This window comes from Eptesicus fuscus, chromosome 4 (genome assembly GCF_027574615.1).
Source record: "Eptesicus fuscus isolate TK198812 chromosome 4, DD_ASM_mEF_20220401, whole genome shotgun sequence".
NCBI lineage: Eukaryota > Metazoa > Chordata > Mammalia > Chiroptera > Vespertilionidae > Eptesicus > Eptesicus fuscus.
This window is the reverse complement of record NC_072476.1, coordinates 60,192,823-60,219,930: the sequence shown is the minus strand read 5'-3', so window position 1 is coordinate 60,219,930 and position 27,108 is coordinate 60,192,823. Positions and strand designations below refer to the sequence as shown.

Here is a 27,108-nt window from a genome sequence, read left to right as displayed (position 1 = left end):
GTTGATTGAGCACTGTCCTGTTCACCATAGGTTGTCTGTTGGATTCCCAGTCATGGCACATGCCTGGGTTGAGGGTTTGGTCCCAGTCATGGCACATCTGGAAAGCAACCAATCAATGTTTCTCTCTCTCTCCCTTCCCTCTCTCTAAAATCAATAAAAATATTTTTTAAATAAATTATTGGGTCAGCATTCTTCATTGTTTATAGTATTAACCATCTCAAAATACATTTCCTTTTTAAAATTGACTCATGACTTTAAACTTGTTAATGCATTGTTGTAAATGCTTCCTACACAACTCAATTTTTTTCCCCTCTAAAGTGAACACTGCAAATTGCCTTGGATGGGTGATAATGAAAAAGCAACACCATTTATTAATTTTGTATAAGTTATCCTCCACCCCTGAGATTCCTTGGAGTAGAAGAACATGTCTGAATTTCACCATACAGTGCCACAGGCAGAAAGTGAGAGAAACTAAACAAATACATCATGGAGGAAGAGAAAATGCCTGCAGCAGCAAATGACCTACTACATACCTCTCTATACTGGCTTTCATGTTCTAATTTGTTAATTTCTGGAGAAAAGATAATTACCAATTGTTTAAGTTTGTTCTAATAGAAGTAGCTAACTTCTTTAAATTTCTGATCACAAACAACACACAATGTTCAAAAGGGCAATACATTTTCAAACCATTACAATATAAGTAAATGTGCATGAGAAGTTCAACAAAAACACATTGTCTTTCTATCAGAAAATGCAAACTAAAAACATTTTAAGAAAGTTTAAAATGATTCTTGGCATGTATTTCTCTGGAAAAATGTTAACTTAAATATTTTCAAGATCAATTCATAGAAAGATAATTTTATTCAAATATGCAGCTCATGGTATGAATAAGCGAGTACTCATTTCCCAATAGAATTGACAAGTCTTTCAAATAAAGGTTTTTTTAAAAAAATCAACTCTACTGGGTTAGCAATTTGGAATTTTAACATACACAGAAAATTTTAAGTGTGTTTGTGTATACAACACAAATGTTTCAAAACACACCCATTTTTAATAATGAAATAAATTGATCCTTAGTAATGTGAGTTACTGTTTAACATCCTATGTTCAAACTGCACTTTAACAGAAATATATAGATGCTATACATATAAGTTCATTATCTTAATTTTAACTAAGTTTGCAATCTATATAAGTAACCATAAAAATAACAATTTAACAGAATTGCTTTAAACAGGCATAAAGATAACAACTCAATAAAATTCTTTTAAAAGCTTCAGTCACACTATTAAATATCAACAAACTGTAAAAATTATTTAAAAAGCAATGGTCGCCGAAACCGGTTTGGCTCAGTGGATAGAGCGTCGGTCTGCGGACTGAAAGGTCCCAGGTTCGATTCCGATCAAGGGCACGTACATTGGTTGCGGGCACATCCCCGGTAGGGGGTGTGCAAGAGGCAGCTGGTCGATGTTTCTCTCTCATCGATGTTTCTAGCTCTCTGTCCCTCTCCTTTCCTCTCTGTAAAAAGTCAATAAAATACATTTTAAAAAAATAAAAATAAAAATAAATAAAAAGCAATGGTCTTCTTTATCAAAAGGCAAGACAAGGTTGAATTGCTCACTTATATTTTCTCTAATTTTTTAAGTAACTTTTCTTTGGAGATACACTTGTATTATTTATCACTATCACTGTGTTACTGTAGAAACAAAAGGTCAAAAAAGAGCTTCTTACAAATTTAATTTTCTCCAGTGATGTTAAGAGAATATTTTATTCTGTAGTACTTATTTAAAAATAATAAATTGTAAAATAACTTATTTTCATTCAGAATTTAAATTATAGCATACATGTTCATTTAATTTAAACTCTAGGTAAAACATAACAGTTTGCTACGCTTACTCTTATTTAATAGATTTCTGTATGGTATTTCTAACCTAATTGGCCTAAATTTTATGATCTTCTTAAATCAAATATGAATGCCCCTAAAATAATATCAGTTTTTTTTAATTGTTTAATGTATACCTAACACAATACTACTGTGTGCTTTTTACTAACACAATAGTATTTGTCCTTTTTGAATTTTATTAATACTAATTTTTATTATTAACACTTCAAACTTCATGAGACATACTCATCCCTGTACTGTATCCATTTCATAAACAAGATACATTCTCCTTTTCAATAAGGATTATGAACACAAAGCAGCAACATAGCTCTTAAGATTGCTGACATCTGAATACACACATGACAGTCCAGGGATACTGATTTAACTTACATTTGAAGTAAACTAATAAAAGTTTAAAATTTATTTATTTTAAGACATAAAAGAACACGATTCTAAATATACAAAGTATGTCAAGGTACTCCACCTAATTCTTACAACACATCACTACACATTTTTAATAGTGATTTGTTTTATGTCCAGGAAAAAGAATTAAAATACAGGCCAGCTACTATCCAGAATTACTGTTGAAATTCAGTTTTAATTTAAAAACATTATATTGCAAATTTTAAAAAGGTAATTAATAGATGTCTTTTTCAGATTAAATCTTGAATTCATAATTAGGCATTAGTTAGAATCTCTAAAAATATCATTTAGAAATAGGCAACTTATCTAGAAATTAATATTTTAAAACATGCCTTTTACTCACATCATGTAAACAGTTGAATAAAATCATCACCAAATAACATCAGAAACATGAAATGCTACCAAACAATGCTCCTGGAAACTAATAATTATTTACCCTTAAAATGCACTCAACATTATTTTCTTTAAAAAAAATCTTATCTTAGTGATTATGTAAATATCACACATTTACTCTAATGTTTGGTGACTTAAACAAATCTGCAAACTACACTTCCATAAAAAAATTACTTATCATTCCTAATTTACTGTCTCAACGATTTCAAGTAAAAGTTTATACTATTTCCTATGATTAAAGGAGAGCACTCTTTCCATTTTTTTCTCCTCAAAATAAAGTAACTCAGGGGATAAACCAATAAATACTGGAAGTTTTTATTTTTAAAAAATTATTTTCAATATAAACAAAAGTGTGAAGACTAAAAAACAAAAGAAATTAAAAGTATAGTGAAAAATACAAAGCTGACTATCTTTAATCTTTTCTTGTTAAACCTAGGCTACTCAAGAACTGTCAACTAATTATTCCATTTTATTGATGACATTTTCCTCTAGGGAAGTTATTTTAAATGTTTAATCCTGGAGCAAGTCATGGCTTCTCCAATCTTTGAAAGTGTCCAGAGCATTGATTATAACTGCAGGAGGTGTTACCTTCTACCCAGAGAATCTCACCCTGCACAATCTTACACACTCTCACACTCCCAAAACAGCTTTGATTCTACAATTCAAACTGCTTTAGCTGATATTAAAGGAAGGACCACAGAAAAGGAATCAGCAGTTAAAACGAAATAAAAAGGGGGGAAATACAGATTGTGGATATAATAACACAAAGCTCAAGAGTAAAGCAGATCTGAAAAACACATCAGAGTGATTCCAAAAAGAACATGACAGAAATTAAACAGGATTTTTATGTTTGCCTTCTATGCATTTGAATTCATCTCAACCTCCATTGAAATTCTGATCATACACAAACCCCAAGGCTTTCGACATACTTTCAAAACCCATACTCTCTCTTTCTAAGTCTCCAGAGTCACTTTTTAGGTAGGAAAAAAAAAAAAGAAAAAAAAAGAAAAGAATTCAAATATGCATCTAATAAGACTAAATTATAATTATAACCAATATTTTCACATGTAAAAATGGTGCCTACTTGTTTTAAAATTCAGTATTTTTTCTCTTGCACTTAGTGAAAAGGCCTCTGTCTATAAGTTATTTGACATTAGGTATAAACATAGGAACAGGAATAAATATTAAACATAAGAAGCCTGTAATATTTTCCCTGGGATGACGTCAGGATATCCAGGTGCTCTATGCTATTATAGCTTCCTCTCCACTTGACTATAGAAAATATATGCTTAATTAGTTTATTAGTTCAGTATTAGAGAACAATCTAGATGAAAAGAGCTAACACAGAATGGCTTAATCACATGTATCGCAGAAACAGTGACCAAAATTCCAGAAAGTAATTGGATTTTCAAAACTGAACGCAGTCCCTGTCCCCCTCCCAATTCAGTCATGACAGGGCCAGAAGGTAATGATATATCTGCCATTGATGTAACCAGCAGACCTGTCTTCTGTCAAGAGTTGAAATCATAAAGGAATAAGCTGTCGTTAACAACTCTCTCCAAACACTAGAGCTGTCATTTCCTTGTTTTCTTTTGCTGGCATGGGGGCTGGTGTGGCCTCATATACCTTGTCAGTTTAGAAATGTGCTAAGCTTTTAACATTTTCTGGAATTCTTGACTTGAACAATCTTTGATGAAGTCTATAATGTAACAACTTATATTTTCTTTGATTAATCTGGTTTCTTTCAAAGTTTACTTTTATTATTATAAAAGTTTTTTCCCCGTAAAATTTAAAGTTTCCTTTAAAAATTTGGAATTAGTGCTGTTGGTTTCAACCTATAGTTTAGTAGTCCATATTTCAAACAGGAATAAAATTAGCATTTATTTTTAAAAAGTCTAAAATGTAAATTTTAGTAATATAAAGTCTGCCAGTCTTTAATGGGAAAAAGCAATAATTATTTAAAGAAGTTGTTTGCAATTTTAAAATAAAACATTAAATTCTAGTAGAAATGGTTAACTGAATAATATTACTGTAATATATTTCAGAAATATTTTCTTAAAATGTTTGTTTTTCCCCCAAGAAAATTGATTTTAAATATGATGTTACATGCAATAAACACCAATTATTCAAGAAAAATGATCTTACATATAATATTACATGCAATAAATATATTTCAAGAATAAAAGGATTTTAAGTATAATATTATTACCAAAATAGTATATCACAAAAGTTGGAGGAAATATTAAAAATCCACAAATAACAGGATTACTTCTATTATATTCCAGAATATTTTGCCCCCTCTGGCTCTATTTTTGTTCATCAGTTTATGTTGTTCATAAATGAGTGAGATCGTATGACATTCATCCTTCTCTGGCTTATTTCGCTTAGCATGATGCTTTTAGACTATTTTGTCGGATTTGAGTATTGCTACTCCAGCTTTATTTTCTTTTCCATTTGCATGGAAAAATTTTTTCCCATCCCTTCACTTTCATCCTGTGTGTGTCTTTTGTTTTGAAGTGTGTCTCTTGTAGACAGCATATAGTTGGGTCATGTTTTTGTATCCATTCAGCTACTCTACACCTTTTGATTGGAGCATTTAATCCATTTACATTTAGGGTTATTATTGACAGGTACTTATTTATAGCCATTTTAATTCTGTATGGCTAGGTTTCTCTCTCTGTTCTTCTCAGCAATCCCTTACAGAAATCCCTTTAGCATTTTTTGTAATGCTGGCTTGGTAGTGATGAACTCCTTTAGCCTTTTTTTTATCTGGGAAGCTCTTTATTTGACTGTCTATTTTGAATGATAGCCTTGCTGGATATAGTAATCTTGGTCTCAGATCATTGCTTTCCATCACCTTGAGTACTTCATGCCATTCCCTTCTGGCCTGTAGAGTTTCTGATGAGAAATCAGGTGTCAGCCTTATGGGCATTCCTTTGTAAGTAACACTTTTCTTTCCTCTTACTGCATTTTAGATGCTCTCTTTGTCTTTAATTTTTGGCATTTTAATTATGATGTGTCTGGGCATGGGTCTGTTTGGGTTCTTGTTTGGGGTTCTCTGTGCCTCCTGAACTTGTGTGAATTTTTCTTTTACCAGGTTAGGGAAGTTTTCTACCATTATTTCTTCAAACACCTTCTCTATTCCTTTCTTCCTTTCTGCCTCTTCGAGCACACCTACTATTCTAATATTGTTACATTTCACATTGTCCCACAGCTCCCTTAAAGATGTCCTCCTGTTTTTTTAATTCTTTTTTATTTTTGGTTCTCTAACTTAATGATATTTTCAACTCTGTCTTCTAATTCACTGATTCGATATTCTGCTGTGTATTCCTTCCAATGTGTTCTTTATTTGTGTTATGTCATTCTTTATCTCAGCTTATTTTTTCATAGTTACTATATCTTTTTTCATACTGTTAAGCATTTTTAACATCATTACTTTGAACTCTGTTTCAGATAAATTTCTTATGTCTGCTTCATTTATCTTTTCTTCTGGAGAATTCACTAGTTCTTTCATTTGGGGGTTGTTGTTTGTTTCCATTTTGGTTGTCTGTTTGGGTTTGTGACTATGTTTTAGATAGATCCTCTATATCACTAAATCTCTAGTGCGGAAAGTGTTAAAGGCTGTTTCTGACTAATTGGATCAGGCAAAGACTCAAAGCCTCCAGAGACTGCCTCTGTCTATACAGACTAACAGGATTCCGACTTGAACTGCCCCCAGGCAATCATCCTCAGGTGTGGCCAGAGTTTTTTTCCCACCAGGGTGGGGCAGTTGCTTCTGCCTGGAGGCTAATTATTACTTTTAATCTCTTAAATGGCCTCAGGACAAGGTGTTTTCCAATAGGGTGTGTGGACTGTTGACCCTCCAGGCAAGGCAGATGTCTATGTAGGAAAGATGTCCTCCGCTGTGTGAGGAATTAAAATTAAATATTCATACCTTTGACCCTAAATTGCATTTGAAGGGATTTATTCTAGAGTAGCCGAAAAGTATAGGGTGTCTCCAAAAATGTGTACACACATTTTGAATAATTATAAAGGCAGTGTTTATTAAAAAACATTTCATTTTCATTGTTGGAGTATCTGACTTCTGAGCTCTATCCCTCGAGTCCCCGGACCTTGGCTCTGCTCTCACAGCTCCAGTCCACTTCACCCTCCCTCTGCCAGAGCACAAGGTGGGTGGCTCCACAGGGAATTTTTTTGTGTTGGGCCTTTCAGTTGCCACTCCCTGGCAGACAGCACCCCACTGCTTTACACAGCTAGATGTTATGTGGGTACCCTCCTAAGTTTGGTGCTCTCTGCTGGAGCGCCCAGCTTCAGGATTAGATTCCAGAATTCTCCGTGGCACTCCCCCCACAACTGAGATATCTTTCCGGGACTTCAGTTGCTGTCTGTGGGTTCCTGGCCAGCCCTTTTGCGCCTCTACCCCTCCTACCAGTCTCTATGCAGTTTCCAACTTCGGTCTTTGGATATCAGGGTTCTCTCCTGTGAGTTTTCCATTGATTATTCAGGAAGCCTTTCCATATTTCAGTTGTAATTCCAGCTTGTTCCTGGGAGCATGTCCATGCAGCATCCTCCTACTCTGTACCATTTTTAATCTTAAAATGTTTTTAATTAAAATTATAAATGTAATAACTGCTCAAAGTAAAAAAGGAACAAAAGAATTGAATATAAAAATTGAAAATGAAAAGTAAAAGAAATCTCATGGTTTCTTGTATAAACTTCCAAGAACATCAATATATATCCATGTAGTTTTATGTGTATGCAAGTGTAAGTATAATTTTTAACAAATGATCTCATTCTTGTGTTTTAATCTGATAACGCTAAGACATCATTCCATATGAATGAACATACAGAAACAAACTACAATTCATCCTTCTTAATAACCAGTCTTCCACAATAAGTATATACCATAATTTAATCAAATAGTTCCCTACTGGTGGGTACTGAAGTGGTTATAAGTATTTGTGGTATTACAAACTACTATGATAAGGATCCTCATACATACAAGGTGTCCCCAAAAATGTGTACGCACTATAACAGCTGATAGGTCAATTTTGAAAATGAAATGTTTTTAATAAACACTGCCTTTATCATTAGTCAAAGTGTGTGTACACTTTTTTGGGGACACCCTATACTTTGTGGCTACTCTAAATGAAACACATTTTTGGGGACACCCTATACTTTGTGGCTACTCTAGAGTAAATTCCTTCAAATGGAATTTAGGGTCAAAGGTATGTATATTAAATTTTAGAAAATATAACAAAACTGCCATCTAAAAAGATTGCTTCAATTTACATTCCCACAAATATCTAAACTTAGTATATCATAAAATGTAATACCAATTTATATGCCAATTTTATATGTTGAAAAATGGCACCTTGTTTTAATAAGCATGTTTTTAATTCCACAAATATTTTGAATGACTATAAAAAGCATAAAAGCATATAAATCAATTTAACAAAGGTGTATTTAAAAGCTCTGAAGAAATTTTCATGTTTTTGAGGCTTCTGAGACACTAAAAATACATCTCCTGGAAAATTATATGTTGCTTGCACTACATAAATGCTAAATAATTTCCTATAAGCTACTATATGGCATTGCTATTGTTAAAAATAAAAGCTATGCTCTAAATCGTTACTATCTACAAACCATGGAAAACCCACTAGAAAGAATCCTATCACATTTCCTGCTCAACTACTTTGTCAACTACTTATGTTTAAATAGCAAGAGCTTGCAGTACTTAGTTGGAAGACTTTGAATTCAAGTTAATAGTTATAAAAATGTTACCAAAAAATTTTTATTCAAATTATTTAAAACAACAACAACTATACCCTCTTTTTAGATACCCATCTATAAGGGTTCCATGTACTTTTAAAGAAAAAAAAATCCTAATATTGTAATCAATCAGTTTTATAAATGGGCCCATCACAAAAGGAGAGAAAACCCACAATGAATTAAGAGAAATAAAAAAATCAACAGCCAGAATAGAAAAGTTAAAGCTACAGCTTATTAAAAGGGAAGCAAGTGATTTAAAAACTAAAAAGCTCTAAATCAACTTTTGAAGTATATGATTCATATCAAAGTTAAGCAACACTTAACATATTCTTTAATTAGTCTCCTTACAATCATAATGATATCTAAAACAAAATCCCAGAATATTCTAGTGTGATGAATACTGTCACCTAAGAATGTCTCCTGGGGTCTACATAGCACGTGTTATATAGAAAATTCGTGTTATTTATTTTAAAAATATATGAGTTGTAATGTGACTGTCATTGGAACAACCATATAAAAAACATGTACTTAAAATGTTATAATTTGATTTCCACTATTTCTTCCACAAATCACAGTAAAATATTAGTCTAAAAAGTAGGAGTGATACTAACCTAATTAAAATGCTATACTTTAGACTGCCATTATTCCTTCCACAGATTACAGTAGAATTGTTTAAAAACTTAGAGTTGCTCTAGCTGGTTTGGCCCAGTGGATAGAGCATCAGCCTGTGGACTGAGGAGTCCCGGGTTCAATTCCTGTCAAGGGCACATGCCTGGGTTGCAGGCTCGATCCCCAAAAGGGGGTGTGCAGGAGGCAGCCGATCAATGATTCTCTCTCATCATTGATGTTTCTATCCCTTTCTCCTCTCCCTTCCTCTCTGAAATCAATAAAAATATATTTTTTAAAAACTTGGAGTGGTATTGACTCATCAGGACAAAATAAATAGAAGGGGAGAGACTAGAGGATACAGATGCCAATAAATTTTTGAAAGACTGTAAGCTGATGGAACAGGCTTTGTATTACAGCGGAAATTCAAACTTAAGTGCATTGGAGGGGAATAATGACGAGAAGCATGCCAACTCACAGAATTTCCGAAAAACTCAGAAACTGGGGTGCCAGTTATCTTGGTAAGTAGAGGTAGCCTTGAGTTAACAGAGGCACTAGTTGTAAGTTCACATAGAGTAGTTAACTCCAATCCACCAAAATAAACCCACAAACCCCAAAACAAAAAACAAAAAAACATGTGCAGCCAGCTCTGCAAGAGATGAGGTTTTTCCTTCAGAGAAACATATTCAGAACATGAAAGGGGAAGAAAGCGACACAAAGCTCGATCAGGTGAACTATGTAGAAGTCTACAAAGTAAATAAAGAGTTCCATACCCCAATATGATAGAAGAGCTTTAAAAATTCTATAAAAAGATTAAAAAAAAAGTAGGTAACATCCAGGAATTAGAGCCAAAACAGATGGAAGAGAAAGTATATACAATTAGATAAGACAGATAAGAAAATTAGAAACTCCATCCAGAACTCCCAAACCATATGCTAAAGAAAGATTTAAATTATCAAGAAACACCACAAATTTCTTTCTCAGAATTAAGGATCATGAGATAGAAAGTAATCATCACCAAGTGCCCAACATAATGAATCAAAAAAACAAAAACAAACCCATTCTGAAGCATAGGACATTTCTTAAAAGCAGTATGAAGAAAGAAAAGAAGCCTCTATAGAGGAGAACAAAAGGATTCAAGATCAGAATGGTACTAGACTTTTCAATTAAACCACTGAAAACTAGAAGACAATGAAACAAAACCTTCAAATTTCTGAATGAAAATGATTTTGAAGTGGTGAAGAAGTAAAATAAAGGCATTGTTTAGAAATACAAGTTTTAAAATTTTATCTTGTATTCACTCTTTGATGACTCCAACAAAAGGAGAGCATATATCCAAAAGATCCAAGAAACAGAAGGTCAAACATAAGAAAAAATCGAAGGGGTGTCCCATGATGAGAGAGAAAGGAAGGTAGGTTTAGAAAGTGACCAGTCAAGACTGGAACAAAACTCCACAGAATTCCAAAAGAGAGTTCTCTAGAAGAATGTGAAACTGGAAGATTATCTGATAAATCTGACGATGTAAAAAAGTACCGACTAATCAAGAGCTGAATTAATAATTATTACAAAGAAAATAATTATAAAAACCTATGAAATTAATTCCATAAAGACAAATATAGCAAAAATGAAAAGCAATCATAATACCTACATGGCTCAGCCATAAGCAATATTAAAGTACTAGTAATATTATAAAGTTTGATTGCTGATTTAATTAAAAAACTGTTTATCCATAACAGAAAATGAGTGATATATCGAGACAGTGCTATAATTCTAAATGTGAAATAGCAAATATAAGTAAAACTAAAAGTATTGAGAGTGATTATATCTAGGGAACAGAACTAATAGGTGGGAAAAATATTAGGAAAGGATAATCATTATTTTGATATATGCCTTTGGCTTTTACTTGACTTTTAAGATTATATGCAGGCAGAAAAGAAAAAACAAATAAAACACAAAAGAGGAAAAAAAGAATATATGCATACATCCTTTGATGTTCTGCAGTTTATTTTAATAAAATGTAAGTGGTTTTATTTGTGTTTTTAATTTTTATTGAATTTTTTGGGATGACATTGGTTAATAAAATTATATAGATTTCAAGAGTACAATTCTATAATACATCATCTGTATATTGTATTGTACCCCAAGTTAAGTCTCTTTCCATCAACATTTATTCTACCTTTACCCTCTTCTATTTCCCCCCACCCCTTTCGCTCTGGTAATCACCATACTGTTGTGTGTGTCTATGATTTTTTTTTTTTTGCTTAATCCCATCACCTTTTCTACTCAGCCCCATCAATCCCCATTCCTTCGGACAGCTGTTAGTCGGTTCTCTATATCTGTGAGTCTGTTTCTATTGTTTGTTTATTTTGTTCATGAGTTTCCACATGTAAGTGAAATCATATGGTGTTTGTCTTTCTCTGACTGGTTTATGTCACTTAGCATAATACTCTCCAGATCCATCCATCCTGTTGCAAAAGATTTTCTTCTTTTTTATGGTCACATAGTATTCCGTTGTGTAAATTTACCACTGTTTTCTTGGTTACTCATCTACTGATGGGCATTTGGGCTGTTTCCAGATCTTGGCTACTGTAAATAATGCTGCTATGACCATAGGGGTGCATACATTCTTTTGCATTGGTGTCTCAAAATTCTTAGGATATATTTCTAGAAGTGGGATTATTGGGTCAAAAAGGCAGTTCTGTTTTTAATTTTCTGAGGAAACTCCACGCTGTTTTCCACTATGGCTGTACCAATCTGCATCCCTACCAGCAGTGTACTAGGGTTCCTTTTTCTCCATACTTGTCCCCCTGCACTGACCCCCAACCCCAACAAACACAGAGCAGCCCTTGAAGAACTACCAGAGAAACATTATGAAAAGGTAAAACCCAAATAATAAAATAATTTTATCTTGACTAAAAATAAATATTATTTTAAAATATTCAGTATGTAGAAAATTACCACAATAAAGTTCATATTCAGTTACTATAAAATAAAATAATAAAGTATATAAATTAAAATTTTCAAAGTACACAACATACTGAATATACTAAATACTAAAAAAGTATTTAGAAATCAGCTGATTTTTATTTTATTTTTTTCAAGGAATCATGAGTTGCTATGATTGAGAAAAGCAAAAAAAAAAAAAAAAGGCAAGGTAATGAAATGTTATCCCCCAAAACACTATTCCTACTTACAAGAACAAGATGACTGACTATTCTAATGTCACTAACAAACTTGCTCCCTCCTGTTTGGGATATTAACAGATAGTCAATTCAAAGATGCTTGGTATGAATTCCCACTGACACCCTTCACCTCAAAAAACCTTATGCAACAATAAAAAAAAATCAAGAATGGGAAAGGCTTAATTGATATAGTAGCAGGAACAATATAATTACATAAAGTATTTCACTTAGCTCTCAAACATACAAACATCTGATTTTCTTTACTAAATTAAATTTTCAAATATTCACTGAATTATGATCACTTTTCATGTACTAGTATAATGTTAAAATACATCAACATGGTCTGTTCTAACCACAAACTACTTTGTCAGAAAGTTCATTCATTATTCATATCCTGAAGTATGAAACAGTTTAAATAATATTTCATGTGAGTTACTCTAATATAAACCTCAATATTTTTAGTTACGCAGTTCAATTCTACTAAAACCACACCAATGAAGTTTGCAACCAATCAAAAGTAGTAATGCCTTTATGTTCTTTGCATATTCATAAAGACTGAAAAAAATATGCAATTCACCTACAAAATTCTACCTACAGCATTTTAAAAGCCTCAAAATCTATTAACCAAAATATGATTTAAGAGTTGGGTTGGGCCTTAAATACAGTTGACCCTTGAACAACATGTGTTTGAACTGCACAGATCCACTTATATGTGGATTTTTTTCAATAAATATGTATAGTAGTGAAGTACTTTCTCTTCCTATAACTTTCCTAATAATATTTTATTTTCTGTAGCTTAGTTTATTGTCAGAATTCAGTATATAAAACATATAACATACCAAATATGTGTTAAGCAATTGTTTATGTTATAGGTAAGGTTTTGGTCAACAGTAGACTATTAATAGTTAAGTTTTGAGTGAGTCAAAAGTTATATACAGATTTTTGACTGCACACGGGGCAGGCATGGGGTAACAGTGGCCCTAATGCTCAGACTGTTCAAGGGTCAACTGTATTAACATTTCAGAATTAACAAAGTAGAGAACATATTATCTTTGACCTTTGTCATAAATCATCAGTGTATCAAAGAATTCCTTCCCAATTTTAATTACAAAAATAAACTTTATATTTTTATATTATACAAGATGCCACTTTACTTTTTTTCTGAAGCAAAACTCTACTTATATATAAAAGAAATCCATACTTTACAAAATTTGGCTATTCAACAGAACCTAACAGTAAGTCAGTAAAACAAAAGTAGCCTAACAGTTAGATATTGAATACCAGGCCAGAGAAAAAAAAATCAATTTCACTATTATAGGAAAGAAAACCTTAAACACGATTTTAAAATACCAATTTCTAAAAGGTTTAAATTCAAAAAAGTAATTCAGTAAATAGTGCAATTTACCATTTTGTATGTATGTTATATGCTTAAGGGATTTTATATGTGCCTCTAAAGAGTTAACTTTAGAGGCACATATAAAAGAAATAACTTTAAAAATACTGAGTTATTCCATCTCTTCTTTAAAAGAATAAAAGATTAATTTAAAGTAGCAGATATCCTTTCGTTTCTAACATCATTAAACTAGGTAGGAAAAGATTTACAAAAGCAGTCATATTTTTTACAGAAGTATTTCAATATTATTGATAAGTAGTTGATAGTTTAAGTGATATTTCAAATAATAATAAACAAAAAATTAAGAATAAAAGATATTCATTTCAAGGACATTATCTAAATTTTTATACACTTAAGATATTTTGTTTTTATTGTAACTGCAAAATAATGCAGAACAATTTTTCATTACAAATAAATAATAACAATTTAAGGATAAGAGTATGTATAGGAGATATGTTAGAAGAAACATGATAAAATAAATTATAAACATAATAAAGCAGAGCTATAAAATGACCCCCCCAAAAAAATATAAAAGAAAGTGCACTTACATCCATAGCTCTCTTAATAAATGGTATCTGTGTGCCACTGTCCAGATCTTCATTTATAATAAGCCTTCTAGCCCACTGACCTGCCCTGACAACACCACTACCATGAATTAAAACCATCAGTTTCTGTGGATTTGTCAAAGCATCCTCACTCATAAAGATAAAACTCTTTGGTTCACTCTCAGAGGCATCTACCTGTAATTAAAAAAAGTTAAATAATAAATAAATGTTTTCTGATCAGGCATAAATAGAAATGAAAAAAAAAAAACACAAACCCACAAATAATGCTTACTAGAAATTATAAAATGGTTATTACAGAATTATAGGAGTAAAAAAGTTTAAAATAAAATTAAAATATTCATTAGAGAGTAACAATTACATATACAGTAGATGAGTAAAAAAAGACATGATAGTATAAAAATATGAAAAAAGAATATTGGAAATATATGTATCCTATATTATTGTTGTACTAGAGGCCCGGTGCACGAATTTGTGCACCAGTGGGATCCCTTGGCCTGGCCTGCGGGATCGGGCCAAAACTGACTCTCCGACATCCCCCAAGGGGTTCCAGATTGCAAGAGGGTGCAGGCCAGGCTGAGGGACCCCACTGGTGCACAACAGGGCCAGGGAGGGACCGTGGGAAGGCTCCAGGATGTGTCCAGCCCATCTAACTCAGTCCCAAATCGGCCGGACCCAGGCAGCAAGCTAACCTACTGGTCAGAGTGTCTGCCCCCTGGTGGTCAGTGCGTGTCATAGTGAGCAGTTGAATGGCCTTAGCATATCATTAGCATATTACGCTTTGATTGGTTGAACAGATGATCGGAATACCAGACACTTAGCATACTAGGCTTTTATTATACAGGGTATTAAGTGTCATTATATATAAGAATAACTAATTTTTGTCTAGATACTATGCAAATGTTTTTAAAATATTCTCTCAATCACAATACCATTAAGGTGGTATTATTATTATACTCATTTATAGATGAAGAAATTGAGATCAAAAGAATTTAAATAACTTGCCCAAGGTCACAGAGCTATCCTACCTAATAAAATAGTAATATGCAAATTGACCGCACCTTCGCCACGCCCACCCACCAAAGCCACACCCACCAGCCAATCAGGGTGCATATGCAAATTACCCAACCAAGATGGTGGTTAATTTGCATATGCTGAGAGAGGGAGGAGTGAAGACTGAAGACAACTTAGAAGGAAGAGGGAAGAAAAGCGGAAAGCAAGGTGGCTGCCAGAGGGAAAGCCCGGGCAGGGCGGAGCTGGGTGGAACGGGGCGGAGCGGGGCGGGCGGCAGTGGCGAGCGGGTACAGGCACGGTGGCCGTTAAGGCGGCGGCAGCGGCCGCGCACGCGGCCGCAACAGCCGCTTGCAGGATTTTCCTGCAAATGGGCTACTAGTAAAGTCTATAATTCTATAATAGAAGAATACTGTACCTAAAATAGAAACAGAAAGACCCACTTGGAGGATATATCTATTGGAAAATCATATATTACGTACAAATACCACTAAGCTTTTAAAAGGTGGAGAGGAAACTATTAAAAATTCAAAAATCTACTGTTCTATGTAAATGGACTTTAAAATTTCATTCAGAGTATGAACATAAGGTTATATAATAACTATTTAATAAGGGAATATTATTTGTGTACTATGATAACCTTATTTTATGTACCAGCTATCTATGGATGAAAAGTAAATATTTTTATTCATTTTGATTGTACTTAATATTTAGGTTTAAACTAGATGATATATCATTTAGATTTGAAAGACTAAATGAAGGGATGACTCCCCAGTCATTAACTACATACGCCACAGCAGGCATTGAGTGACATTCCATTTCAGTAGTGGCAAGTAATTAGGAATGGAAGCCTCTATGCAGCCTGGCCAGAGACAGAAACTACAGTCTTGATAGCAGGTAGTACACACCCTCAAATAGAGAGGGTCAGTCCACCTGCTATGTAATTCAATAGTTCTTTACTTCATCAATGGTATATATCCATGCAGTTATCAAAATAAGAAATAAACAAAAATTCTAGATACCAAAAATGCCCTGGATTCCAAATATTCCCGGGAGGAGAAAAAAAAACAAAATTCCTCGACTTCTAAAACAATCAGATGGATATAACAGGCTTAGAAATTCATGTAAACAGAGCACAAAGGGCAATTATTTCATCAAGAAGAGCATGGTCACAGAGTTTAAGAAAAAATTCCACCTTCTCAGTAAAGCCTTCCCTGACCACCCCTTTTAACTAATATCCCAAGAATTCTCTAGTTCCTTTCTCTCTTTTATTTTCCTCCATAGCACATGCCACAATCTAATAAACTGTATGCTTTGCTTTATATATTTGTTCATATAACCATTTATGAACCTTCTGCTTCCTCCACTAGAATGTAAGTTTAGGAAGGCACGAGCTTTCCTGTTTGTATCTAGCTACATTCCCAATGCCTAAAGGAGAGACAGCATATTGTAGGCACTCTGTAACTAAAGGAATGAATAAACTTTTGGAATAAGTAATCTTATCAAGCATCACCAGTGACTTTCTTTAGATAAAAGGTATTTAACGATGCATCCTATAACTGGTTATAACTTGCCTGGTTCAGAAAATATATATTGAATATTAAACTAGTACATAATTATAAAGAGTTTTAAAAGAACTACACATGCTAAGAAATAAAATTATGTAATTGTATCTTTATTAGTAGTAATTAAGTATGCAGAAAGAGAGATATGAAGTGAAACAGAATCACTTTAGCTTCAATTGCATGAGATGTCCTGAGTAAACAAATTACAGTGACAGCAGGTATGATCGAAGCCACAGAGGAAAGGAAGAGGATGAGAGAAAGTGGAAAACCTAATCTAGGTAATTCCAATTTACTTAAAACCATTATAGGAAAACAGAGGAATGACTAAGTTAAAGTGGCTCAAAACAAAACAAAACAAAAAAACAAAACGGGAAAATGGTGATAAGAAAAAAGAAAAAATTAAAAAGCAAAGTTGTCAGTGTGTAATAAAAAAGAGGCCATGGAGGTTTCTAGTCATGCATTTACCAAATAGTACCTCTAAACATGAACAAATAAAAATGCCTCTTAAAGTCAGTGAGGCCTTAATGGAGCCCAGAATGCTATGGAAATGGACATCTCTATATCTTAGCTCTGGACTTTCCAGTGGGGGCTGAGCACTGTTTCTTTTTACTATTTGACTAAATCCCATTACCAAGAAATTCAGTCAATTTTTTTAAGGAATGAAATCTTGGTAATTTAAATTCTACAGTAATCACTTTAAAACTGAAAGAGTACTTTTTTTCAGAAGATAAAAATGTGGTTTTTTAATTATAATGTTTAAAATATTTTGAGGGGCTATAAATTAAGGTAACCATGAATAAACCATGTTACTTCAACATCCCAAAATGTTAACTTTAAAAGTATGAGAACATTAGAAAATTCAAGGTAATGAAACTGAATTATGTAATGGTACTAAAGATTAAGGAGTAAGGGTAGTATTTGAGCTGGTTATTGGCTAGTATATCAGTTTAACACAAAACTCTGACTTTGCAGTTGGTAACTATAACTTACTTGTATAAAGTTAATGATAATTTCCATTAGTAAAATTTCTATATAATGAGTAACATTATTTTTTTCTTCATTAACTAAAGTTTAGAAATGGCTGCCCCAGGTGCATTTATCTTCAAACAATAGTAATTCATTAAGCTGAGCTTTCATTAGGAATACATATATATAAGGGTTATTCCAGTGTACCACCTCACTTCAAATAAATAAGTAATAATAAATTATATCAATAAGTGGGAAAGGGTGGAGAAGGGTGGTCCTTCTATTACATTATCATTTTCAAAAAAGAATGGAAATCAGTCTTATTTTTTTAAGGTGGGTATTAGTGTTTCTTACCTACTTATATTTTACTATCTTTTCAATTACAGTTTACATTCGACATTATTCTGCATTAGTTTCAGCACACAGCCTAGTGGCCAATCATACTCCTTACCAAGTGCTTCCCTCTGTGACTTCAAGTACCACCAGGCATCACACACAATTATTACAATATCACTGGCTATATTCCCCATGTTGTACCTAATATACCATGTCTATTTTGTAGAATACCTCATCCCATTGTGCACAATAGTTCTGAAGATTTTTACTTTTTAGGAACTATTGTACACAATGAGATAAGGAATACTGACAGGAATTTAATATCATCTTTATCAATATCAAAATTCTAGGACCTTAATATTTAAACTTATCACAGTTAACCTAAAACAAAAAATTTCTTCTGAATTGAAAACTACTTTATTTGGAAGTATAAACATTAAAAAAAAAAAATTGGACTTACTGGTATAGATATTTTTTTCAAATTACAGTCATTTTCCAGAAGCTCATATACGTACTTTGTGATGATCTAGGTAAGAAAGAAATAACACATTAAGATGCAATGTTGCTCATTATCAAATTCATATAAGTTATTATCACTTATTGTTCTGAATGAGTATCTCTCTATTTTGGAATGTTCTTATACTAAATTAAGAGACTCTTTACTGATTACTAGTAATAGTTTACTTCCTGTTTCTGTGTGAATAACTACTAGTATTAACCTTAATACTATGGATTAGGACCAGTTAATATAAACTCACAAATAAGGATTTCCTATTTTTTAAAGCAATACTCTGTGAGCATATTTTTTTTTTGTTGTTTCTGGAATCTGTTTCCCCTATAATTTACTTACAGATATTATATCTGATATAATACTATTGTGACTCTGAATCATAACGCCTCTTTTGTATTTACTGAATCAAAGCAGGAAAGGTAGGAGGTATTCTAAACAGAAAAAAACGATTCAGCAAAGTCAGGCACCAGGTAGTATCACTGTCTGTAACATGGGTAGGCAGAAACATGGGTACCCAAAGATGTCCACATCTTAACTTCCAGAACCTGTTAATGTGTTACGTTAGATGGTAAAAGAAACTCTGCAGATATGATTAATGTTAAGAATCCAAAATGGGGAGATTATCCTGGGTTATCTGAGTGGATCCAATCTAATCACGTAGCCTTAAAAGTGGAAGATTATAGAAAAACTGTCAGAAAAATGCAAACTGAGAAGGCCCTGATTGGCCATGCTGTTTCTGAAGATGGAAAGAAATTCAAAGATCCTAGGAAGAAAGGCTGATTTAGGGCCTGGAGCATAGAAAGTGCAAGGTGAGTCAGAAAATAAAATTTTGCACCAAAAAATAAGAAAATACTGAAAGAATGATGAATAAATGTTAAAAGAACACAAAACTTGTTTGATGATAAGTCATCTGGCCAAATCTAGAATTATCTAGGCATCAAAATAAGAATCCATTGAATAAAATAAGAATCATCTGTCGAGCAAGGATTGACCAAATTGACGCGTTTAGGTCTGACTTGAGACTGAACGCTCCCCAAAGGCCCGCTTTCTCTTCTCAAGGCCTCCTGAGTCCCCATTTATACCATCTTTGTACCCACAATCATACTGATGTTTTAAAAAAAAAATCATTGTGTTTTTACTATTTCATTTCTGGCATTAATAAAAGTTTTGTAAGGAGGGGGAAAAAAGAATCAATAATTCCATAATGATATAAATAAAGTAAAAAGAAAAGGAGAAAGTTCTTTCTTACAATAGTATGCCAACTATTGCATACAGAATGATGGAGTTAAGAGAATCAGCAATAGATTCTAAAATTAAAAGGTGGAAGTTTCATAAAGAACATAGTCTGAAATATTTCCCCCAAAATTACTGATTAATTACAAAGAGTAAAATAATAGTAACTCTACTGGAGCAAAACAAAATTGTGTACTCTTGAAATCATGCATGGAAGACAAAGATCACATCGAAGGTACTTCTGTCAAAAAAGCATGACCTAAATCTACTTATGAGAATACATATGACAAACTCAAATTGAGGGTCATTCTATAAATGTCCTATACTTCAAAACAAATGTCAATATCAATAAAGTTTTAAAAAGACTAAGGAATGGTTCCACATTAAAGGAGAATAAAGAGACATGACAACTAAATGCAAAGTGTGAACCTAAATTTAGTCCTGGAGTTGAGGAATATCAGCTATCAAGTACATTATGTGACAATTAGCGAACTTTTAAGCATGACTTGTAGGTTGATAATATTGAATCAATGTAAAATTTCCTGATTCTGATAACTACACTGTAATTATGAAAGAATATTCTTAGGAAATATGTACCAATGTATTAGAGGTAAAAGGGCATAAAATTTCCAACTTTTCTCTCAAATGGTTCAGAAAAAAATTATGTGAGCAATATATAATATATATGGTCTTTGTAATCACTCAACATTTCTGTGTAAAATTATATCAAAATACATTGCTATTTTAAAATTTCCCATACTGTACATATTCCTAGTTCAGGTGCTACTGACACTGCCTGTATTTTCACAGTATTTCAATGTAGATGTGGCCAATGACAAACAGGGTAACAACAACTGGCTTTCATCAAAATATTTTAATTTCTTGAAATGTTATAAGACCACAGCTATTCTCAAGGATAATTGTAATCCACATTGCTTGTCAAAAGCAAAGATTCACTGGAGCAAGTCCTATAATTTTCCATGTTTGTGCCTATGTTCATCCCCCACCTAAAATTCTCTTAACTTTCCCATTTTTCTCCAATTGCTCAAAAAACAATTCAAATGCTACCTCCTACCTAAAGTTTTCACTGATCCTGCCAATGACCATGTCTTTCTTATGACATTTAGTGCTCCATAGTGATTACCTCACATTCTCATTTGCCCACCAAAGTGAGCCCTTAATACATAAGAATTATATGTATCCTACTTTATTGTAGCATCAACCACACTGTAGATACACATGAACAATGAATGAATGAAAAATAATTGGTAGTGCTCACAAACATGTGACTTTTCAGTTTATAAAAAACACACAAGCAATACATTTAAAATATTTTAAAAATCCTTTTTGTATTGAAAGTAAATTCACAAGATTTAAACATGAAAACAGGAAAACACAATAGACATTGAGAAGTGTAACTCCCACCCGTCTTCCTCCATTGTATACTCCGTCATTCTAACCCTTATTGGTAATCGTACTAGTTTCTTATTCATCTTCCAGTGTTTCTTAGTGCAGTCTAAGCAAATAAAAATGTACTATTACCCTCTGTTTATTAGAAAAGACAGCATACTGGACACACTGTGTTGCACAATGTATTCTTATCTTCTCTTTTTTATAGAAAACCAAATACCTTGTTACTTATCATCTAAAAATTTATATTGATGATCTCCTCTCTCAGAAATAGAGACCTTTATTAAAAATGGAACTCCCATTTGACCCAGTAATCCCACTCCTAGGACTATATCCCAAGAAACCAGAAACACCAATCAGAAAGGATATATGCAGCCCTATGTTCATAGCAGCACAATTTACAATAGCTAAGATCTGGAAACAGCCTAAGTGCCCATCAGCAGATGAGTGGATTAGAAAACTGTGGTACATCTACACAATGGAATACTATGCCCCTATAAAAAAGAAGGAACTTTTAACATTTGCAACAACATGGATGGAACTGGAGAACATTATGCTAAGCAAAATAAGCCAGTCAGAGAAAGATAAATATCACATGATCTCACTCATATGTGGGATATAATGATCAACATAATTTGATGAACAAGAATAGACTGATCTAGAGACAAATGGTAGGGGAGGGAGGGTTAGAGAATAACCAAAGGACTTGTATGCATGCATATTAGCATAACCAATGGACACAGAAACTTGGGGCGATGGGGGCTTATTCGGGGTGGAAATGGCTGGGGGGAGGGGTCAATTGGGGAAAAAGGAGACATGTGTAAAACTTTAGACAATAAAAAAAAACAAAGCAGAGACCTTTATTCTTCTTCATTAGTCATAGTATTTCATTGTGTGGATGTACCATAGTTTAGTAAAAATCTTAAAAATTATTTAATGCTTCACAAAAAATAGTCACTAAGGAAAACATACATAACCATTATTTATTTAATCCTATGCAAATTAAATTTACACAAAGTTATTACCTTGGAACTTAGAAATCATTTAAAATGATTTTTTCCACCCTGCAAGTTACCTAATTATTTTAAAAAGAAAAACACTTTTCCCATTTTATGTCTCATTTATCTAAACATTTCATCCTAGCTTCATCCTGGGTAGGAATGACGGGAGAGTAGGAAAGGAGGAAAGATGGAAGGAGGGGTATAGAGAAAGAAGGAAAAAGAAAAAGAAAAATTTTCTTAATAATTAAGGTTTAATATTATTCAATAATGTCAGTTTGGCTAAGCCTAAAAGGGCTCCTCTAGCATCTTTACATTAAAGAGACTATGATATGAATGGCAATCAGTTGTCTAATTAGAACTAAAGAACATTTACCCTGAGTGTATATCTTCTTAAGTCAGAACTACATCTTAAATCTCACTAAAATCATCTTCATCTTGGCCCAATTTTCCCCCTTTAAAACCTTTTATACTTCATTCTTCGTGGGTACATTCTAAACTTTAAAAAATCTTTTGAAGTAACTGCTTTTTCAGCATATCTTTGAAATAAAATTCATTCCTCCAACTTTCCATTAGCATTCCCTGGAGTCCAGTCTATATCCCCAGCTGTCCTTCATTTACATCAGCTTCAGATCATTTGCTCACACATTTTCCTTTTACCTGCTCTAAAAAAGAGACCTCCTTTAAGCCATCCTTAAATAGCTTCTTAAATAGCTTACCAGAGACACAGACTTATAAATGTGTCCAACTAACTACATATATCTCCTTGCAGCGATTTCACAGGCACCTCAAATTCAATATGTTCAAACTGAATCCATCTACACATGTCCAAACCTATTTCTTCTTAAGTGTGCTCACCAACTCCATAATGGCACTACCATCCACCTAACTGCTCCAGCCAAAAGCCTAAATAAATATCATGACTCTTTGTCCTTCTTCTATTCCTTACAATCAATCATCAAGTTCTTCAAGCTAATATTGCAAGATCCCTAGATCTACCCACCTCTACTATCACCACTCTAGTCTATCAATGGGTTATTATCTCTTCTTTGGATTGCTTCTGAAGCCTCCTTCTGTTATATCTAATGTAGCACAATTTCCTTCAGATCATATCTCCTGTTAGCAGACATGTTACCCCTTTAAAAATGCAAATCTAATAGCTTCCCTGTGCTATAAGGAAGGATAAGACCCCAGTCCTTAAATCCAGAAAGGCCCTATCAGATCTGACTCCCGCCTACTTCTCAAATTTCATCCTATACCACGCTTTCCTCACTCTCTGTATTGTGTAATCACATTTTCTTTTGAATTCTCAGATGCATAAGGATCTTTTTTACCACAGAGCCTTAGCAAATAATGTTTCTTTGCCTGTAATGCTAGCCCATTCTTTCCTTGCCCAGTTTTAACACCTTCCTTGCCTGGCATTTCAACCTATTTTCAAGACATAGCTAAGAATTTTAAATTCCTCCTTCCCAACTCTTAGGTTATTAATAATGTTTTTTCCAAGATCTTTAATACTGGACTTTAAGCTTTTGGAAGAGAAGCAACTATATGTTCAGAGGTTTAAATCTTATTTCAGAGTATGAGATCATAACGATTCACCTCTAATACAATTCATGGCATTTAAAAAATGGATTTCATTCTAGCAAAGACCTAACAAGAAAAATCTGGTTCTATTCTAAAGTTCAGATATATAGACCAAAGGAATAGAATAGAGAACCCAGAAATCGACCCAAACCACTATGCTCAATTAATATTTGACAAAGGAGACAAGAGCATACAATGGAATCAAGACAGTTACTTTAATAAATGGTGTTGAGAAAATTGGACAGATACATGCAAAAATATTAAACTAGACCACCAACTTATACCATACACAAAAATAAACTCAAAATGGATAAAGGACTTATACATAAGATGGGAAACCATAAAAATACTAGAGGAATCCACAGACAGCAAAATCTCAGACAAATGCTGAAGCAACATCTTCACCAATACAGCTCCTAGGGCAATGGAAACTAAAGAGAAAATAAACAAACTGGACTACATCAAAATAAGAAGCTTTTGCACATCAAAAGAAACCATCAACAAAACGACAAGAAAGCCCACTGCATAGGAGAACATATTTGCCAATGTTATCTCCGATAAGGATTTAATCTCCAACATTTACAGGGAACTCATACAACTTAACAAAAGGAAGATAAACAACCCAATCAAAAAATGGGCAAGGGACCTAAATAGATACTTTTTGAAAGAGACATACAGAAGGCCAAGAGACATATGAAAACATGCTCAAAGTCACTAATCACCCGAGAGATGCAAATCAAAACAACAATGAAGTACCATCTCACACCTGTCAGAATAGCTATCATCAACAAATCAACAAATGACAAGTGCTGGCAAGGATGCAGAGAAAAAGGAACCCTCATGCACTGCGGGTGGGAATGCAGACTGGTGCAACCACTGTGGAGAACAGTATGGAGTTTCCTCAAAAAACTAAAAATGGAACTCCCCATTTGACCCAGTGATCCCACTTCTAGGAATATATCCCAAGAGACTAGAAACACCAATCAGAAAGGATATATGCACCCCTATGTTCATAGCAGCACAATTTATAATAGCTACGATTTGGAAACATCCTAAGTTCCCATCAGCAGATGAGTGGATCAAAAAACCGTGGTACATCTACACAATGGAATACTACGCTGCTATAAAAAGGAAGGAACTTTTTCCATTTGCAACAGCATGGATGGACCTGGAGGGCATTATGCTAAGCAAAATAAGCCAGTCAGAGAAAGATAAATATCACATGATCTCACTCATTTGTGGAATATAATGAACAACATAAACTGATCAACAAAAACAGATCAGACTGTCGATCAGACCATCAAACCTCAGAGGGAAGGCAGGGCAGGGTGGGGTGGGAGTAAGGGGGAAAGATCAACCAAAGAACTTGTATGCATGTATATAAGCATAACCAATGGACACAGACACTAGGGGGATGAGGGCACGAGCGGGTGGAGATGTGGCAGGGCAATGGGGGGATAAGGACACATATGTAATACCTTAATCAATAAAGAAAAAAAGAGAAAGAAACCAAAACACCTTTTGAATGAGTCCTACACAATTTCAAAAAGTAAACTCTGAAGGCATATATATTAGTTTAATGAAAACATACTAAAGAGATTAGTTGTCATTAAAATAGAAAACTTCTTAAACTGAAAGAATATCTTAGTATTTTGGCTTAACAAAAGCAAACTTTTAAAAAATTACCTTAAATATATAATATGTAACTTCAGTGATATCTGAAAGCTATTTTATTATATAAAATATTTTACTTTGGAGAGCCTCACCAGCTGGTAGCATTTGCCCAGAGAGACAGCTGTTTTTTTTAATTTCCCTATCTCAGCACGTTTCCAACTGTCAATTCTCACTGTATGCAATCCCATAGTGACAGAATACTTTAAGAAATATGGCTCATTAACTGTAAATCTACGACGTCCACTCTCTTCAGTGAATTCAAATTAAATCCACAGACTTGCTAGATCATAACAGAATTCCCCACACATTTTTGTTGTTCTTTTGCATTGCAGACTTAAAATAAAATATTCACCCCATGTACTATAAAATATTTTGCTCATTTCTATAAATACACTGACATCAAAATGTTAGTGGAAGTTTACTTTAAAAAATTATGAGTTGCAAAGCTATTTTAATAAAATAAGAACTTCCAAATGATTTTACAATGCAAGTGGCTTACAATTTTGCAGAGAGATTAGTTTGGACAATAATGCTCAAATTTAAAACGAATAATAGTTTCTTAGAAAATTATCAGTAACAACTCTAAGAGGACACTGATCACACATAAGAATCCTATCTAATAAAGAGGGAATATGCAAATTGACCATCACACTGTCACAAAGATGGTGGCACCCACAGCGGAGGCGGGGCTTCTGTAACACAAGATGGCTGCAGCCACAGCAAAGGCCGAGTTCCCCTAACTAGCCTTGACAAGCAATCAGCAGGGACCTGAGGCTATGCCCCCCCACCTAGTGGGGCTTGACAGGGGATCTCAGGCCACGTCCCTGACCCGGCGGGTCTTGACGGGGGACCTCAAGGTGCGCCCCCCACCCCGGCCCAGGCTGGGGGACCTCAGGCCATGCCCCCCACCCTGGTGCTGGGCCAGGGGACCTCAGGCCATGCCCCCTGCTCTGGCGACAGGCCAGGGGACCTTAGGCTGCACCCCCCACCCCGGCACCGGGCCGGGGGACCTCAGGCCATGCCCCCGGCTCAATGGGGCTTGACGGGGGACCTCAAGGCATGCCCCCACCCTGGTGCCGCCCGCCCTGGCACCAGGCCAAGGGACCAGAGGGTGTGCTGGGGGACCTGAGGCTGCGCCCTTGCCTGGCGGGGCTTGATGGGGGCCCTGAGGCTGCGTCCCCCTGCCCGGCAGGGCTTGACAAGAGTGGGGCCAGCCAGGTCTGGATCTCACCCAGTGGGGGTGGGGCCGGCTGGGTCTGCATCTCTCGTGATTTTGAAGCACCGTGGATGGGCAGAGACTTGACTCTGGGTCCTGCTGTGCACCCCAGACTCTGACAGGAGGAAGGTTTTCATATACATTTTACTAATTTTCTTTCATCTCTGACACTTCTATTATAGAGAAAGGGCAAATAGCAATATTAAAATATTTCCTCTAATTAATCCCCTTTTAATGTGCATGAATTTCATGCACCGGACCACTAGTCAAATCTATAAGAATCAAATGAGGTAATACAAATAATAAAGCTTCAAAAAAAAGAAAATCAGTTTTTAAGTGCAAGGTGTTTTTACTATTGATACAAGTAAATCACCTTCATAAATTATTTGGAAA

The 27,108-nt window shown here is 34.1% G+C and overlaps 1 protein-coding gene across 2 annotated transcripts in view; it reads right to left on the bottom strand.

Moving 5' to 3' along the window:
* FAM172A (family with sequence similarity 172 member A) overlaps positions 1–27,108 on the bottom strand; it is a 375,530-nt gene that overhangs the window by 271,955 nt on the left and 76,467 nt on the right. The window contains exons 5-6 of one of the 2 annotated variants that reach the window (XM_054715061.1): positions 18,550–18,615; positions 14,197–14,388 (exon numbers count right to left, since the gene is read on the bottom strand). In XM_054715061.1, coding sequence (XP_054571036.1) covers positions 14,197–14,388; positions 18,550–18,615 — 258 coding nt within the window. The remainder of the gene's footprint in view (positions 1–14,196; positions 14,389–18,549; positions 18,616–27,108) is intronic. The other variant, XM_054715062.1, reaches the window with a different exon arrangement.